General features: G+C 35.3%; 1 protein-coding gene across 1 annotated transcript in view; it reads right to left on the bottom strand.

The window, feature by feature from the left end:
* The window catches only part of WBP4 (WW domain binding protein 4), a 60,992-nt gene that overhangs the window by 42,266 nt on the left and 492 nt on the right, over window positions 1–18,234 (bottom strand). The window contains exons 2-8 of the mRNA XM_058683840.1: window positions 17,532–17,604; window positions 15,345–15,407; window positions 15,132–15,255; window positions 11,298–11,465; window positions 7,082–7,128; window positions 6,535–6,610; window positions 4,447–4,640 (exon numbers count right to left, since the gene is read on the bottom strand). Of these exons, the coding sequence (XP_058539823.1) occupies window positions 4,447–4,640; window positions 6,535–6,610; window positions 7,082–7,128; window positions 11,298–11,465; window positions 15,132–15,255; window positions 15,345–15,407; window positions 17,532–17,604 (745 nt within the window). The remainder of the gene's footprint in view (window positions 1–4,446; window positions 4,641–6,534; window positions 6,611–7,081; window positions 7,129–11,297; window positions 11,466–15,131; window positions 15,256–15,344; window positions 15,408–17,531; window positions 17,605–18,234) is intronic.

Genomic DNA, 18,234 nt, shown 5'->3' with positions numbered 1-18,234 from the left:
TGACTCGGGGCTCGAACTCACTAATCGTGAGATCATGATCTGAGCCAAAACTAAGAGCTGGACGCTCAAACAACTGAGCCGCACAGGTGCTACTAAGGCTGGCTTTTAAAACAATTGTATTAACATTCCACCATTAAAGACATACACTGGCCTTTTTAATACTCTTTTCTGCCTTCTCTCCTTACTTACATATTCTACAGTCATCTCCCCTTACACTGTACCTTTTCTGAAGTTAATGCCATGCCATTAAACCTTTCTATACTGTCTTTGTAAAGAACTCCCTCAACCTATCAGTCTTAACTGAAATCTGTCTTCACATTGAGGACAGTGCCAAAGCCTCAGTGGAGTCAATAACTGCTAACCATGAAATGAGAAAAGACACACCCTTGAGGGAGAAGCAGGTCCTATGGGAGCCCCTGCCTAGGATTGGTATTCTTATGGCACCCCTTCATCTGGAATAACAAAGCCCTACGATCCAGTTTGGCAAAGGGACCATGCACTAGATTTCAGCCTCTTTTCAAAACGCACAACCATGTGTGGTGATCCTAGGACACTGTTCTGTAATTCTTTAAGTGGATATTAACTCATTCCCTCATGCTGTTCCATCATAAAGATAGGAAGCAGCATCTGCTTTTAGCATTCTCTTCACTGTTTCCAAGCTCTGACTTCTTTTTAATAACAGATTTTCAGAGATCATAATTTATGCTTTGATTCTAATGCAATGTAATAAATGCCTCCTCCTCTGGAGCGTATATCACCTCCTATACACGCTGTCTTCCACGCTTCCTTACATGAGCTAATGACCTTTGGCCACTATCCCATATACACTGATGTCTTTACCATATTTTTTGTTGTTGTTTTTTACCATGTTCTTTCTATTCAACTCATCATTCTGGACCTTAAAAATTCCCTAGCCTGTTTTGTGAGCCTCAAAATCAAGGACTGTGCCTTTCGCTATATTTCAGTCACCTAATGTTATATATTTTCCATCATACATAGCGCCTAGTACATAGGTAGTATTCAAATAGCAAATCCTCACATCTATGTTCCTTTTTAATTTGAATTATGTCATCACTCAAAAATGTCCCACTTGGGAAATTTTAAACTCTAAAAGTCCCCCCTTCTAACTACAGTAAGTTATTCTTCTGGCTTCCTCCCTTCCTTACCTCCTGTCTGTAACCTCAATACCATCTCTAATGCCTTAACTTCTCTGTGTCCTTACTTTGCTGACCTCATCATTACAGAGATCCACATCCATGGTGAATCATTTTATTTATTTTTGATCATTCTTTAAAACATTGGAAGTGTATTCTTTAATCCCCATAAACTACTCTACCCATCCCCCCACCCACCTTCCCTCTGGTAACTATCAGCTTATTCTCTATAGCTAAGGTTTAGTTTCCTGGTTTGTCTTTTTTTCCTTTGCCCATTTGCGTTGTTTCTTAAATTCTACATACGAATGAAATAATATAGCATTCGTCTTCCTGTGACTGACTTATTTTGCTTACCATTATACTTTCTAGCTCCATCCATTTCTTTGCAAATGGCAAGATTTCACTCCTTTTTTGTGGCCAAATAATATTCCACTGTGTATATAAACACTATATATACACATCTTCTTTATCCATGAGCACTTGGGGTGCTTCCATAGTTTGGCTATTGTAAATAATGTTGTAATAAACATACAGGTGCATGTAACCCTCTGAGTTTGTGTTTTTGTATTTTTTGGGTAAATACCCAGTAGTGTGATTACTGGATCCTAGGGTAGTTCTATTTTTAATTTTTTTGAGGAACCTCCATACTGTTTTCCACAATGGCTCCACCAGTTTGCATTCCTAACAACAGTGTGAGGGGGTTCCTTTTTCTCTACATCCTTGCCAACACCTGTTTACTGTTTTTGATTTTAGCTATTCTCGGAGCTGTGAAGTGGTATCTCCTTGTAGTTTTTATTTAAAAAAATTTTTTTGTTTAATGTTTGTTTATGTTTGAGAGAGAGAGAGACAGAGTGTAAGTGGGGGAGGGGCAGAGAGACAGGGAGACAACAGAATCCAAAGCAGGCTCCAGGCTCTAAGCTGTCAGCACAGAGCCTGACGCGGGGCTCAAACTTGTGAACTACAAGATCATGACCTGAGCTGAAGCGGGACACTCAACTGACTGAGTCACCCAGGTGCCCCGCTCCTTATACTTTTTATTTGCATTTCCCTGATGATCAGTGATGCTGACAGATTTTACATCCTTCATTACAGAGCTCCATGTCCACAGGGAATCATTTTAGAAATATATATTTTTGCCTGCACCCTTAAATATCTTTGTCCCCATGACTGTCTATTGTATAGGACCTAAAAAATTTCAACACAGACTTATCCAATCATTGGTGTGTCAAGTGTTACTAAGAGGGGAAAAAAAAATCACAGACTTCAAGTTGTATTACAAAGCTGTAGTGATCAAAAGAGTATGGTACTGGCACAGAAATAGACACTTGGATCCATGGAACAAAACAGAAAAGCCGGAAATGAACCCACAATTATATGGTCAATTAATCTTTGACAAAGACTATACAATGGGAAAAGACTATACAATGGGAAAAAGACTTTACAATAAATGGTGTTGGGAAAACCGGTCAGCTACATGCAAAAAAATGAAACTGGACCATTTTCTTAAACCATACACACAAAAAAATTCAAAATGGATTAAAAGCCTAAATGTGAGACCTAAAACCATAAAAATCCTAGAAAAGAACATAGGTGGTAATGTTTCTGATATGGGCTGTAGCAACATTTTCTAGATATGTCTCCTGAGGGAAGGGAAAAAAGAGCAAAAATAAACTACTGGGACTGTATCAAAATAACTAGTTTCTGCATAGCAAAGCAAACAATCAACAAAACTAAAAGGTAACCTACTTAATGGGAGAAAATATTTGAAGATGACACATCCCATAAAGGGTTAATATCTAAAATACATAAAGAACTTATACAAACATCCAAAAAACAAATAATTGAAAAAATGGGCAGAAGACATGAACAGCTATTTTTGCAAAGAAGAAATCCAGATGGCCAATAGACACATAAAAAGATGCTCAGCATCACTCATCATCATGGAAATACAAATCAAAACTATGATGAGATCCTATATGTGGTCTCAAAATACTCTCTTTCCAGCATCCTTGAATTTTCTTCACTTCTCAGGTCAGTAATGTCAACCATGAATCAATGCTATGTGTCATTTTTGCCTTGTCACCTGAGCTCTTGCTGGAAAGATCACAAAAGGAGGACTAACAATACTACAGAAATGACTGATTTTACCTTCCGGCTATGGCCCGGGACTCAGTACCACCTGTGAATCCTATTACTTGGTTCAATTCGTCTCACACCCCAGCTGAGTGACTGTTTCAATCCATTAGTGTTGTCAAGCTCTTCAAAGCTCCTCACTCTCAGCAAGCAATCTTAATTTCTTTATGAATGAGTAAACTAAGGCTAAAAGGGTATGACTCTCAATTTCTTCCCTGATACCAACTCATCCATAGTCCTACTTTTTAAAGGAAAACCTTATCTTCTTACCGAAAATGAGTTTATTCCTTGCTCCATGACCAGCCTGCCTACCCTTATTGGTATCCCCTTTCTATCTCCTTTGTGGAGTCCCTCTTAACACATCACCACCATAAACCTCTCATGATTAAGAGTCAATGTGCAGCCATCAGCCTGTCAACTAATTTCTACTTTTCATTTCATATCCAAACCACATATACACCATGAAACAGTTGCCCTTCCTCTAAAATCTTTTTTTTTTTTTAATTTTTATTCAAATTCCAGTTAGTCAATATATAGTATAATACTAGTTTCAGCTGTACAATACAATCTGAGTTCCACCACCCCAAACTCTGGTAAAACTGCAGGAAGGGCTTAAGGCCTTCTTTATTGTAAAATTCAATGGACATTTTTCTTTTCCTAGACCTAATTAATCCTTGATGTTCTCTATTCCTTTGGCTTCTTGGATATTAGATTTTGCTTCTCTGTATAACTTTCTAGCCACTCTATTCATTGTGGGCTCCTCTTTCCCTGCCAGTCACTGAAATGTTTAATGTTACCCAAAATCATTTTCCTAGGTTATCTCACCCAATCTGAGATTTAAATTACTACTAGTAAGCTGATAATACTCAAATTAGTAGTTCTAGCCTAGATACTCAGCCTTGTATGTTCAGACAGCTCTCTGGATGTTAGAGGTATTTCAAACTTAGGAGGTCTAACTCCTAATGAGGAGAGGACAGTTAATGAGGACAATGAACTGATTGTCTTGCTACCAAACGGATACTAATAAATGGTAATAACCATCTATCCATTTGCTAAAAATACACGTCTTGGTTTTATTTCTATCTTCCACCAGAAAACTAGGTAAGTCTGTCAAGCTTTAAACTGTTACAGTTTTGTAAAGAATAAAACAAGAACCTACCTTAAACTTTATTTTTGGCTTTTGTGTTTCTGTAGAGGCCTCTCCTTTTTCTGCTTCCTGCTCCCCATCAGAATCACTATGAGAATCTGATGATTTGGACTCTTCTAGGGTATCAAGTGAGTTTTCACTGACTTTATTAGAAAGCAGGTCGCCAGAATGTGGAATGAAATCATCAGGTTTTTCCCATCTGGATTCTATTCAACACATTTTAATAGTCGTGTTATTTACTTATTACCAATTCTATTCAGAAATAACTCCCGATATAACATTCCCTATCACTTAAAATACATTACTTTTTTTAACCTTTTTTTTTTTACAATATAGTATTAAATAACAACATTGCATTTATTTCCCACCATCATTCATTTAAGAAGGTAACTTAAATAAGAGTTTCCAAAGCTCTTGCTCTTTTACCTTTTAGAAGCTGATTTCAATCTGGATTCTCTAGATGTATAACTACAGCCCCAAAGGAAAGAGACCTAAGAATTGGGCAATACCTTCTAAAGACTCTCATAACTTACACCAATATGTGATATTGAACACATATCAGATTTCCTGGAATTTATAAATCTTTATTTATCACAAAGATTTCCTGGGATTCTCACAAAGTAAAATCATACAGTGAAGATCTGAATGAATATAATTTGTCATTTTTATACTAGGAAAAAAATAATCTCCACTGAATTCTACTGCCATCCAGTGGTCCAGAAATGACAGCATTTCTAATTATCTTGCAGTTATTCTCTATTTTTCATTTAATAAAAGGAAAAGGGATTCTAAGATTTACTGCCCAACGGAGACAGTTTTTAAGAGCGAAAGGGGCTCTATTAATAATTATACTCATCTAGACATAAACTGGAACTGTTTGAGGGCAAATCAATTTGTCTCTTATTAAAGAGGATGCTTTCCGGGGCACCTGGCTGGCTCAGTTGGTGGAGTGTGCAACTCTTGATCTGGGGATTATGAGTTAGTTTGAGCCCCATGTTGGGTGTAGAGATTACTTAAAAATAAAATCTTACAAAAAAAAAAAAAAAAAAAAAAAGGATGCTTTACAACATTAATAAAAACATTATTTCCTTATCTATATTTCACATAAATAAAAAAACTTTCAGGAAGTAAATAACTTAAGCACCTACTATGTATCAGGTACTGTTCTGAGAACTATAGATACGTGACCCTCATGACCGAAGATAGTACATATAATCACTTCTACTTTACATAAGAGCAGCTATAGGTTTAGTGACTTGCCCACAATCATATAGCTGCTAAGGGAAGAAGCTATGCATTAAACTCAGATCCAACTCTCTAGCTGTATTACTATATTATTTTATCTTTAGAAAGACTCAGTACTGCAATTTTACTGAGATAGAATGATTACTATCACTGGGCAGGCTAGGTATCTACTTGGAGGCTAAGAAGGCCTCTTCCCCCTAAAAGATTTAATGGTATGTAGAGGGTTTTCGATAGTAGAAATTTAATTAATAAAGTCTCCTAAAGTTATATTGATACTATACACATCCTGGTAAATTTAATTATAGTAGAAACTAAATACAATTACTTGATAACCCATTTTATAAAATTAAATTAGATAAAATCTTAATTTGAAAAACCTACATAATAACTAGGTAACAGTAGTTATATTTTATATTCATATATAACCAAAACGTTATTGAATTAGTAAAAATGAAAATTTGACAATTTCAGCCACTGCTAAAATAGCTTGTTTTGATTTTTAGAAAAGGAAAAAAGGCAAGTTGAATTAGATGATTTCTAAGGTACCTTCCAAGTTAATGATTATACTCCTATAACAGTCACAATAAAAATCAATAATGGCAGTGAAAGTTAAAATGATTTTTAAAATTTGTGAATGGGGTATCAATTGAGAATAATAAGCAGTACAGCATATTATAAATGAGAATCTTTCTGCTTTTCTATTGTATTGCTTTCAAACAACAAAAAGTAATACATACTTGCTATAGAAACATGTTTATCACTATACTAAAACCCCCAAGTTTCCTTTATTAGCAGGCTACTAAGCAGTTTCAGGTACAATTCTATATAGTTAGAATAATCAAAGGTAATACTTACCTCCTGTTTCTGTATTATAATAGTAGGTATAACCATCTTCGCTTAAACCTTCTACCCAAACAGTCTTCCCTGCTGTCTATTGGGAGGGGGAAAAAAAAGCATAAACTGAAGACAATGATGTAGTTTTACTATGTTAAATAACTAAGGCAGAGTCAACTACCTTTCCTTTTCTCTTGACACCAGGAGTTATGGGTGACAGTACTGACTATGGTCAGGAAGCTTGGTTTGTGTTAATACTGAGCCAACTCTCAGGGAGAGACTATCTCACCTCTGAAAGCCAGGAACAATTCTTTGCAGATGGGTAGGGACATCTGAATGGCAACTGACTGTTAATCAACTGATATTTGCCCTACATGGAGTTTTTAGGTAGATACCACTTTTCTTCTTCCACCCAGCCTTCTCACAAAAGAATTAAAGAAATAAAGGAACAAAGTGTGTAGAAAGGGCTTATTTGGAAGAAAATTAGCTTATGATAACTCTATAAAAACCCCGGGAACCAATCAGTTTAAAGAATAAAGCAAAGACACTATCAATGTGCTTCAGTTACCTTTTTTAAGTTTCCTTGAAATCCTTCAGGTCTCTCCCACTGGGATGCTTAAAGCAAAATATATTGCATTTACAAAATTTTTTCGCTTAAAAAGAAGAAAAACTTCAAAAAATTTGGCAAAAATTTACAAGATATTCAATGTGTACAAAACACTGCAGATCTATAATTAAAAATATAATTGAAAAATAAAAAGAACATATATCCCAGTAATACTGTATAGAACACATGTGAATAATATTTAACCAAGAAGGAAGAACTGAATGAAGGATTAGAAATTACCGGTACTTTCAAAGGAATTATTAGAGCCAGGTAGGACTTCTCCTAAAGACTTCATAGAATTCAGGCTTGAAAAGTTTTTAAGTTTTTTATTTATTTTTTTGTTAGTAATCTCTACAGTTTGGGGCTTGAATTCACAACCCAGAGATCAAGAGTCACATGGTCTTCAGACTGAGCCAGGCAGGCACCCCAGGCTTGGTAAGTTTTGAAGGTATGAGATGGCAGTTTAACATCCTGGGGAGGGGAAAGTGAGGGACAGAAAGAATGACTCAGAAGAGGAACAAGATGAAGGATGCAGGAAAAAATAAGTACAGGTGACCCTTGAACAACAGGAGTTTGAACTGCATGGGTCCACTTATAAGCAGATTTTTTTCAATAAATAAACTGAGAATTTTTTTAGAGATTTGTGACAATTTGAAAAAACTAGATGAACCATGTAGTCTAGAAATGAAAAAATTAATAAGGTATTACTGTAAGAATACAGTATACAACACATACACAAAATATGTGTCAATTGACTGTGTTATCCATAAGGCTTCCAGTCAACAATAGGCTATTAGTAGTTAAGTTTTTGGGGAGTCAAAAGTTATAAAATACCCTATGATCCTGTAATTCCACTACAGACATATATCCAAAGAAAATGAAACACTAACTCGAAAAGATATACGTACCCTATGTTTATTGCAGCATTTATTTATAATAGCCAGGATATAGAAGCAACCTAAGTGTTCACTGATAGATGAATGGATAAAAATGTGAGATACATAGCTCTTTCACAACTCTCTCTCTCTCTCACACACACATGCACACACACACAATGGAATATTACTTCGCCATAAAAAAAAAATTAAAATTTTGCCATTTGTGACAGCATGGATGAACCTAGAGAATATTATGCTAAGTGAAGTAGGTCAGACAGAGAAAGACAAATACCATATAATTTCATTTACATGTGTAGTCTAAAAAAACAACAAAACAAATCAGACTCTTAAATACTGAGAACTGGTGGTTATAGAAGGGGGGAGAAGGAGGATAGATAAAACAAGTGAAGGAGATTAACAGGTTCACAGTTCCAGTTATAAAATAAATAAGCCATAGAGATGAAGAAAAGTACAGCAAAGGGAATACAGCCAATAATACTGCAATAATGCTGTATGGTGACTACACTTGTGGAGAGCATTGGTTAATGTACAGAATTGTCAAGGGGCGCCTGGGTGGCGCAGTCGGTTAAGCGTCCGACTTCAGCCAGGTCACGATCTCGCTGTCCGTGAGTTCGAGCCCCGCGTCGGGCTCTGGGCTGATGGCTCAGAGCCTGGAGCCTGTTTCCGATTCTGTGTCTCCCTCTCTCTCTGCCCCTCCCCCGTTCATGCTATGTCTCTCTCTGTCCCAAAAATAAATAAAAAATGTTGAAAAAAATTAAAAAAAAAAAAAAAAAAAAAAAAAAAAACAGAATTGTCAAATCACTGTTTTGTACATCTGAAACTAATATAACATTGCATGTCAGCTGTAGTTTAAAAAAAGTTATAAGGAGATTTTCAGTGCCCCTAATACCTGTGTTGTCCAAGGGTCTTGCTGAGAACAAGAGTATATACAGTAGGATGGCAGACAAAGGAAGCAGACAATAGGATTTAGAAGGAACACATAATTAGCAGTTTCAATGTAAATCTGAGCAAGACTTATGATCTCTAGCATACAATCATGGTTCACTGCTGAACTATCTCACATGCACTTCTCTTAAGGCTCATTGCAAATGGTGAGTGATTAATACTATTCCTATGTAGTCTAATACTGTGATTCTAAAAACCTTAACAATTATAATAATACTTGTAACCCAAGGTTTTCTGCATGGTTAACTCTGATCTCATTTCCTTTCTGATCATTCTTACTTAACTTTTTTCTGGCTTTCCTTCTTTCCATTCCTTTAATATATGTACTACCCACTCTTTGTATTTCTTGTTCTCTCCTTTCTCCTTGTGATCTCATATACTCCTAAAAGTTAATACATTATCTCCATTTGTAGACTCAATTTATCTCTCTAATTCCAGATTCTAATCAGCTATTGAATGTTACCATGTGAATGTTCTAGAGGTACCTTGAACCTCAACATACCAAAAACTGAATTCATTATGTCCCACTTTCACTTACTCTTTCTGCATTTCATACCTCAGTAAATGGCAGCATTATCCTCCTAATCCTCCATGCTACGGCACCAATCTATTTTTTCCAGCCTCTTTCTTCTGCTAGGACATCTTAAAAGAACTGTGTGTTTTACCTCCACCAGATGACGACTATTCCCTAAACTTTCAAACTTTTTAAAGCTTCGTATCACTACACCTGTTTAGAAAGCTTGCTTTGGGGCGCCTGGGTGGCGCAGTCGGTTAAGCGTCCGACTTCAGCCAGGTCACGATCTCGCGGTCCGTGAGTTCGAGCCCCGCGTCAGGCTCTGGGCTGATGGCTCAGAGCCTGGAGCCTGTTTCCGATTCTGTGTCTCCCTCTCTCTCTGCCCCTCCCCCATTCATGCTCTGTCTCTCTCTGTCCCAAAAAAAAAAAAAAAAAAAAAAAAAAAAATTGAAAGCTTGCTTTACCCTTGTAACAACCTAGTATATAATCTTTTTTCAATCAATATCTATAAACTGTCTGTACCATGCTAGGCCCTGTGTTTGGTGCTAGAGATGCAAATAGTGAATAAGACATCATTCCTGATGCTCTCATCTGTTTGGTTTTTTTTTAATATTTATTTATTTTTGAGAGAGAGAATGTGTGTGCACATGTGGATGAGAGACAGAGGGAGACAGAGGACCCAAAGGCAGCTCTGCTGCTGACAGCAGAGAGCCTGATGCAAGGCTCGAACTCACAAACTGTGAGATCATGACCTGAGCCCAAGTCAGATACTTAACTGCCTGAGCCACCCAGGGCCCCCCTGATCCTCTCATCTTACAGATCAGCTCAAAATCAATTTCTGTGATGATCTGTCAGATCCACATAATTACAATTAATACCTCAGTATTCTGAGTTCCTTTATAATCTTACTTATATCTCTATACTGTAACACTTTAAAATTCCTTTTATCATGTTTATTTCTAACCTTAAATTTTATGTTTCTGAGAGTAAGATGCTTCATAAATGTACAAAAAATGTATTTATCTCAGAATTTATATGGAACAAAAATCCCCAATACATTTAGTTTTAAAGGAAAACAAAAAGATGTTTTTGATATTCTCACTTGAAAATACCATTATGTATTTTGTTAGAAAGTGATATCCAAAGCATTAATCTGGGGTGGAGGGGGTAGTTCTTTACTAGGTAATCAAGACAGCTACATAAAAAAGAAAATGGCTTCTGGTTCCCAGTCCACTTTTGGATAGAAAAATCTTTCTGACAGAGTATTTTAAGAATCCCTGCAATTTGCAAAGTGGATCTGAAACGCCTTACTTCTATGTAAAATGTTTTATTTCCATTTAGTTCATAGTTTTGGAAAGTTTTGAGAAAAATATAGTTTTAACTTATTTGTAAGGAATCCATTCTTAAGGCTTTAATGAAGTATGATGTTAAGTCATTCTAAGAGGATTATATATATATATCTATAACTATACACTTATTTGTATGCTTACTTATTTATTCATTTATGTGAGGGGGGGAGGAGCAGGGGGGAGTGAGCAGGAAAGGGACAAAGAAAGAGGGAGAGAGAGAATCCCAAAAAGCTTGCCAGACTCAATCTCAGGAACCATGAGATCACGACCTAAACCGAAATCGAGTCAGATACTTAACCAACTGAGCCACTGAGGTGCCCCAAAAAGGGTATTTAAAGGGCACATAACTTTTTTTACTATTGTGGCAAAGATGTAAAGCTATACTCTTCTACTGCTTAAATGTGCTAATATTAACACAAAATTAACTGTCAGTTATCGTTCCTTACTATTTCTATGCCTAAATGACCTACCTCCTGTGATGAGATCATAATAGTAATGGTAACCCTCAGAGGTTATGCCTTCTACCCATCTTCCCTTTGAAGGGTCTTTTTTCCTCTTCTTCTTTTCCTTCTGCTGATTTGATGCAGAGGTTGGCGGGACAGTACTTGTTACTGGTGATATGCTTGGCTCTGAAATTTCTAAAGAAAAAGACATAAGAAAGGTGAAGTACCAATGCAACCTTTTTTTCTGGTATAAGACAATACTGTTATTTCAATCAAAAGCTTGACGAGAAGATTCTTTTGGGAACTTCATAGGTTATTATAAAGCTCATCTGGAAAACCAAATATGTACAAATACCCATAATTATAAAAGAGAAAGGCTAAGGGGAAGCTCTTCTACCAGATATTAAAACTTACTCTGGTTAATTACTTAGAAAAAAGTAAAGCTATTCCCCAATCCATGGTCCCTCCCATGTCTTGATATTAATCTTTCACATCAAAGAAACACATGAAAAAAAAAACATGAAGTAAAATAATGTTAAACTTAACTAGATACGAATCCAAATATTCTGCATAGCAAAAATTAAAAAAAAAAAAGACAAAGAATATACTATGTTAATTATAATGGAGTTAAGATTTAAAAAAAAAAAGAAAGACAAATAATAAACATTTACAACAAATATGACACAGGGTTAATGTTCGTAACAAAGATCCCTTATAAACAAATCCAACATTCTAACAGAAGATGGACAAAAAGTAATACAAGTAATCAAGTAATCAAGTAAAGTAATCTTGACTAAAAGTAATCAAGACAATACATACATTCACCAATATTCAAAGAAACATAAATAAATGTAATTTTATTCTGCATTAGTTAAGTACTGAAAAGAATAATCAAATACAGTTAATCTAATCCATTAGGTATTTACATGGGTGGGATAAGAGTAGTTTTAATGGCTTTACTTTTTTGTAAAAACATTAGCCAGTTATTACCAAATAACTTAATAAGTTATTTCTACAAAAGTATAAATTAGCCCAACATTTCTGGAGACAGCTGGGTATCAGCTATCAACATATAAAATATATTCATAAGAGGTAATTCTGCAGTCTTACCTCTAGAGCTTAACAGAAATAAATGTGAAAACATGCCTGCATAGGGGTGCTCACTGAAGCATTCTTTCTAACAGTGAAAACTCTAAGCAACCTAAATGTTAGGAAGAGAAATCCCACTTTTATGGCATTTTATACCCTTTATTAAACACTTGCTACAAATGGTCTATAATAAACAGTTTATACCATTACATTATTTAGTTTTTATGAAAATCAAAGGTTGTATAGCTAGCAAATGGCAATTCCGGTGGATTCCAAAGCCTGTGCTCCTAACCACTCTGTAGCCACTAAAAATGATGTACATCCTTAATTGTTTAAAGGAAAAGAAGTACTTGACATATCATTGAAGGAAAAAATGAGACAACCTCCAAAAAACTGTAACATAAAATTTGGAGTATAAGTTAAGAAAGAAAATTCTAGGGGCGCCTGGATGGCTTGGTCGGTTAAGCGTCCGACTTCGGCTCAGGTCATGATCTCACAGTCCGTGAGTTCGAGCCCCACGTCGGGCTCTGTGCTGACAGCTCAGAGCCTGGAGCCTGTTTCAGATTCTGTGTCTCCCTCTCTCTCTGCCCCTCCCCTGTTCATGCTCTGTCTCTCCCTGTCTCAAAAATAAATAAACGTTAAAAAAATTTTAAAAAAAATTAAAAAAAAAAAAGAAAGAAAATTCTAAAGATGTTTGGGAAAATCTTAAAAGCAGTTAGTTTTTAAAACTCTTTTTTCTTTGTACTGCATTATTATACTTTTAGAGAAATGTATACCCTATTTACGCAAACAAGGCTATGAAAAATATTTAATAGAAAAAATTCTACTTAAACACATTTAAATACAAAATGCTAAGATTTATTTGCTCACAGGGCAGCATAACAAAACTTCCCAATCCATGTAATTGGTGAGATCAATTTTCAACTACTCCTCTTTAATTCTGCAGGAACACATTCATCCTTTTTCTCCTTTAAACATACAGTTTTATCCTTTATTGGAAATACAGCCCCGACCCCTTCCTTTTAATTAACAATGTCTAGGTTAATATTTTTAACACATGTATTTTTTTTTAAGTTTTTTTCTTTTTATTTATTTTGAGAGAGACAGCATGAGTTGGGGAGGGATAGATAGAGAATCCTAAACAGGCTCGGTGCAGCCCGATGTGGGGCTTGAACCCGCGAACTGTGAGATCATGACCTGAGCCTAAACCAAGAGTTGGATGCTCAACTGACTGAGCCACCCAGGTGCCCCTAGGATAATATTTTCAAAGTCTGGTTACAACTGTCCTTATCTGATGAGGGCAATGCCAATTAACTTCTTATTCTGCTTAAAAACTTCACGGAAAGAAGTTTTCAGAGAATAATACCATTCCATGTTGACTATCTCAACTATTATGCAAGATCAACAACTGGGACTGCTTATCTGCCTGGTTTAAGGACAGTGGATTTGTCATGGAAGAAATGCTGACAGAAATGTTCCTGAGTTAAAGCCTAAATTCATCAACAAGATACATACACTGTACTTAAATAAATGCCTTTTATCTGGAACTGAGTTCTCCTCAAACCTTCAGATTATTTACCTTCTTGCTGGCGACTATGTGGTAAAAAAAGGTATCCTTATATAAGAATTATATGTGAACTGGTCTAACCACTATGGAGAACATATGGAGGTTCCTCAAAAAAATAAAAATAGATCTATGATCTGACCTACCAGTTCCACTTCTGGGTATATATCCAAAGGAAATGTAAACAGGATTTCAAAAAGATATATGTACTCCCACACTTACTGCAGCATTACTCACAAGAGCCAAAGTATGGCCATACCTAAATGCCCATCAACAGATGAATGGACAAAAAAGATGTAGTACATATATACAATGGAATACTATGCAGGCACGAGAAAGGAGGATATCCTGTCATTTGCAACAACATGGATGGACCCTGAGCATAATATGCTAATACATGAGACAAGTCAAAGAAAAGACAAGCATACTGTATGATATCACCTATAAGTAGAATCTAAAAAAAGTCAAACTCCTAAAAACCAGAAAGCAAAATTGTTGTTACCAGGGAATAGGGGATTGGAAGGGTTAAGGCTGATATTGTTTAAGGGTACAAACTGGCAAGAAGTAGTAAGTATATAAGCCCTAGAGATTTAATACACAGTATAATGAATATAGACAACAAATACTGTCATTAGGTAATGTGATAAATACTGCTAAAACAGCAATCACATTATATATAAATGTATCAGAATAACACCTGCATATCTTAAACTTATACATGTCAAATTTACATGTGAAATTTATCCAATTAAAAAGATTATCTACCTTCTAGTGGTAAAATCAGTAAATTTGTCCACAAAAGGCTAATTCATTATAACTCAACTATATAAACAAACATAATTTATAGTTTTGACCATATGGATAAAGTGAATAGTGGGTATAACGAAAGGCCTATCTTTTAATGAATAGTTCCTTTTAGCCAAATACCTAAAACACTCAATTGTCTCTGAAATGAACACTGATCTAAAACAGAACTAGGAACTAGCTAACTACCAAAATGGTATGGTTGTGAATGAAGGTGTTAAAAGATGAAGATTTAAAGTAAAACAAAGTGCAGGAGTAAAGTCCCACAGTCTAAATACAGCTATGATGCATAGGAAAAGCACTAAGCATATACCCTGAGTGTATAACCTCTTTATGGAAACAATAAAAGCTCACTTAGCATGACCTCTGATGTTAGTTTTAAAACATGCTGGCTGCTTTTTTACCTGACTCTAAGCCAAGTCTTTTCAAATCCTCTTGGTAGGCTTTCAGGGCAGCTGCCTCCATTGCGGCAAACTCCTTTGATGCCTTTTCTTCTTCCTTTGCCTTATCCAGGCTTTTCTGTTTAATCTATGGAAGACACGTATAAAAGTGAAAGCCAGGTGAAGGACTGATATTTACACAGAAAAATTAGCAAAGAAAGAAATAAACTAAATTACCTCACTGATCCTCTTTGCCACATTTTCCTTATGATTCTTCCCTCTTTCGTGAAATTCAACACTCTTGAAAATGAATAAAAGAGAAAATGCAAAGGAAAGCTACATAAAATATCATAATGTTCACACTAAATAAGTAACAGTAAATTTGGGAATGTAACATAACAAGATTGAAATAAAAAATGATTGACAGAAAAAAGAAAAATAATTTTAAAGCAAATTAGACCTTTTTTTTTTTTTATCAAATGATGCTAGGGAACTGAACCATGTTATTTATTATCATACCCTCTGACCAGGTTTTCTTTGGTGCTTAAAATAAACTATGATGACCATATCAATGAAGAAAAATACAAGATACCCTTGATGACTAATCTAGTGAATATGATTGTAATGAGGGCTCAAACAAAACCAGAAGCCAAAAGAGGAGTGGAAAAAAAAACTTCAAGAAACACCTCTCAACATAAAAACTCAAAACCAGTTAAGTCCCTAGAATTTGCACTACTCTATTTGCCACATTAGGCAAGGGACATAGAGAATAAACAATAATCCTTAGAACCTTATTCCTCCAAATTGGGAGAAAAGTAGACAGTAAAGGATTCCTCCTAAATTGTAAACAAATACTTTTATAGAATGTGGTAATGATACAAAATGTAAAACTCCTGTGAAAGACAATTTGGCACTATCTACCAAAATTTGGCTGCTGGCATAAAGAATAAAGCTCCCTCTATGGAGAAAGCTCCAGGATCTACTGTTCAATGAAAAAAACTAACAAACAAAAACCACACTAAACTATGAAGGATAGTGTATATGGTATCCTACATTTTATGTATGTTGGAATAGAAGCCTCTATATACATAAACAATGGAAAAATTAGACAAGAAAATGAAAAAAGTGGCAACCTACAAAGAATGATGGTAACTGGATGGGACATTGGAGTAAGTGAATGTTATTACCTATTTAAAACAGCCAGGAATGCTCCCTAAATTACAGATGTCTGGTTGTATACAGTAAGGCATTTTGGGTAAATTTTCTACAATGCACTAAAGTGAATTCCTCTTTAAATGGTAACACTATAAAACAAATGTTCATCTTCTATTTTTCATACACTGGTTTTCCTAAATTATACCACACAAAGAATATTAAAGGCCCATTTAACAGACATTAATTTTGCTTCTAATTAAAGGGCAAATCAATGCATATTAACAATCCAAGGATAAGAAAGACATCCTAGAATGGATTATTTACCCTTTGTGACTCCTAAAATTCATTGAACTGCTTGGGTAGCTGAAGAGAAGAGAAACTACCAGTAACATGCATAGATTTCAAAATTTCTGGCATTCATGTGTAAGGAAGGCCTAAGTTAAACAAGACAGTTGAAAACTTCAGCAACTACTCAAAAGACCAAATACCCAGACAAAACCCTGAAGAAAAACATCCCCAAACTCCTTGTAGACGATAATAAATATCTACCAAAGAAATACAACACTACTAAAGATGGGACTACTATTTTTTTGTGCATGCAACTCTATCAAGTAAAAAGGAGATGAATATATATTTCAAAGATACACTAGTATTTATGTACTACATACATATTGCTATGACATGTATTTGAAGGGGGGGAAATCAGTGATGCTTTTGTTTCATGTCTTAAAAGCTTAATCTAGATTAAGAGATACAGTAGTAAAGTGCTTAACAAAGCTATTTTCATATCCCATGAAAGAGGTAATGATATTATTTAAAATGTAACCATTTATAGCTGTAAAATTCTGCAAATATATTTAATTAGAATAGAAAAAATACAAGATAAACTACAATAATTGCTCCTTTTTACACATTAAGGGCTTTGTCCTTTTATATTTCTTTGTACACGATAGTAGATAGTATTACAGATAGTATTACAAACATCGTGTGGCTAAACACGGATGAGATTACCCACTCATTATCCATTTCCTGAATGTCACTGAAGGACCATAGAGAAATAATTTGGCTTACTATATAATCAAATTTAAGCTGATGAAAAAGAAGGAAGCTCACAGCTCTCCTACAAGAAATGAAAAGACAACAGAAATCCTTCAACTTTGAAAAATCAAGAGCAATATATATGAAGGTACTTTGTAAATGCTGAGTTTAGACAAAAAGGAACACGTGAATAAAATATTATTAGATTCTCTTATAGTGTAATTATCATACAGGCCTATTGTCCGCTATCCAACACTTGCAGTAATCACAGAATTTCTTTGGTTGCGACTTCCAGTAGTCTGCCCTGAAAAAGGTAAAAACAAGTCTAAGGTTATTTATAATATAAAAAGGTAAAATTGTGCATGCTTTACATTTTCTTAGAGTTTCAATCATAAGCCCCTGCTACTGAATGTTGTCTTGTTACACACATTACCTTATTTTATTATTTATCTCACTGCAGCAGTTAGTCGAAATTGTTGCCAGTAAAAAGGAAAGAAGTCTGCACCGGATTTAAAACTCCCTTACATAAAACTGTTTTTAAAAAGTTTTTTTTTTTTTTTTCCATTTGCCATCCGAAATAAGAAACATCTTGGAAAAGATTTAATTTCTTTACGTCTTTCTGGCAGTTTGGGAAGCTGTTGTAATGGGAGGCCCGAAAAAACTCAAAGTTTGCTTTAAATCAAGTTCTTTCCATTAAAAAAGCAAAGAACAAGACTCCTCAGGTGAGAGACGGTGGTTCCTCCGAGACTATCAGTTAATACAATTTGTTCTCGAGCCTCAGGGCAAGAGAGTTGGAAAAGCCGAGACCTCTCAGCCGGCAAGACTTAAAAAAAAAAAGTCAGCACGCTAGCCAAGACTGGCCGTTTCTACCAGGCGGAGGAGGGCAGCCGTGGCCGAAGTCCAACCCTAAAGTTTCACAACACCCCACGTTCAA

This window comes from Neofelis nebulosa, chromosome 1 (assembly GCF_028018385.1).
Source record: "Neofelis nebulosa isolate mNeoNeb1 chromosome 1, mNeoNeb1.pri, whole genome shotgun sequence".
Classification (NCBI taxonomy): Eukaryota; Metazoa; Chordata; class Mammalia; order Carnivora; family Felidae; genus Neofelis; species Neofelis nebulosa.
This window is presented reverse-complemented; position numbering and strand designations above follow the sequence as displayed.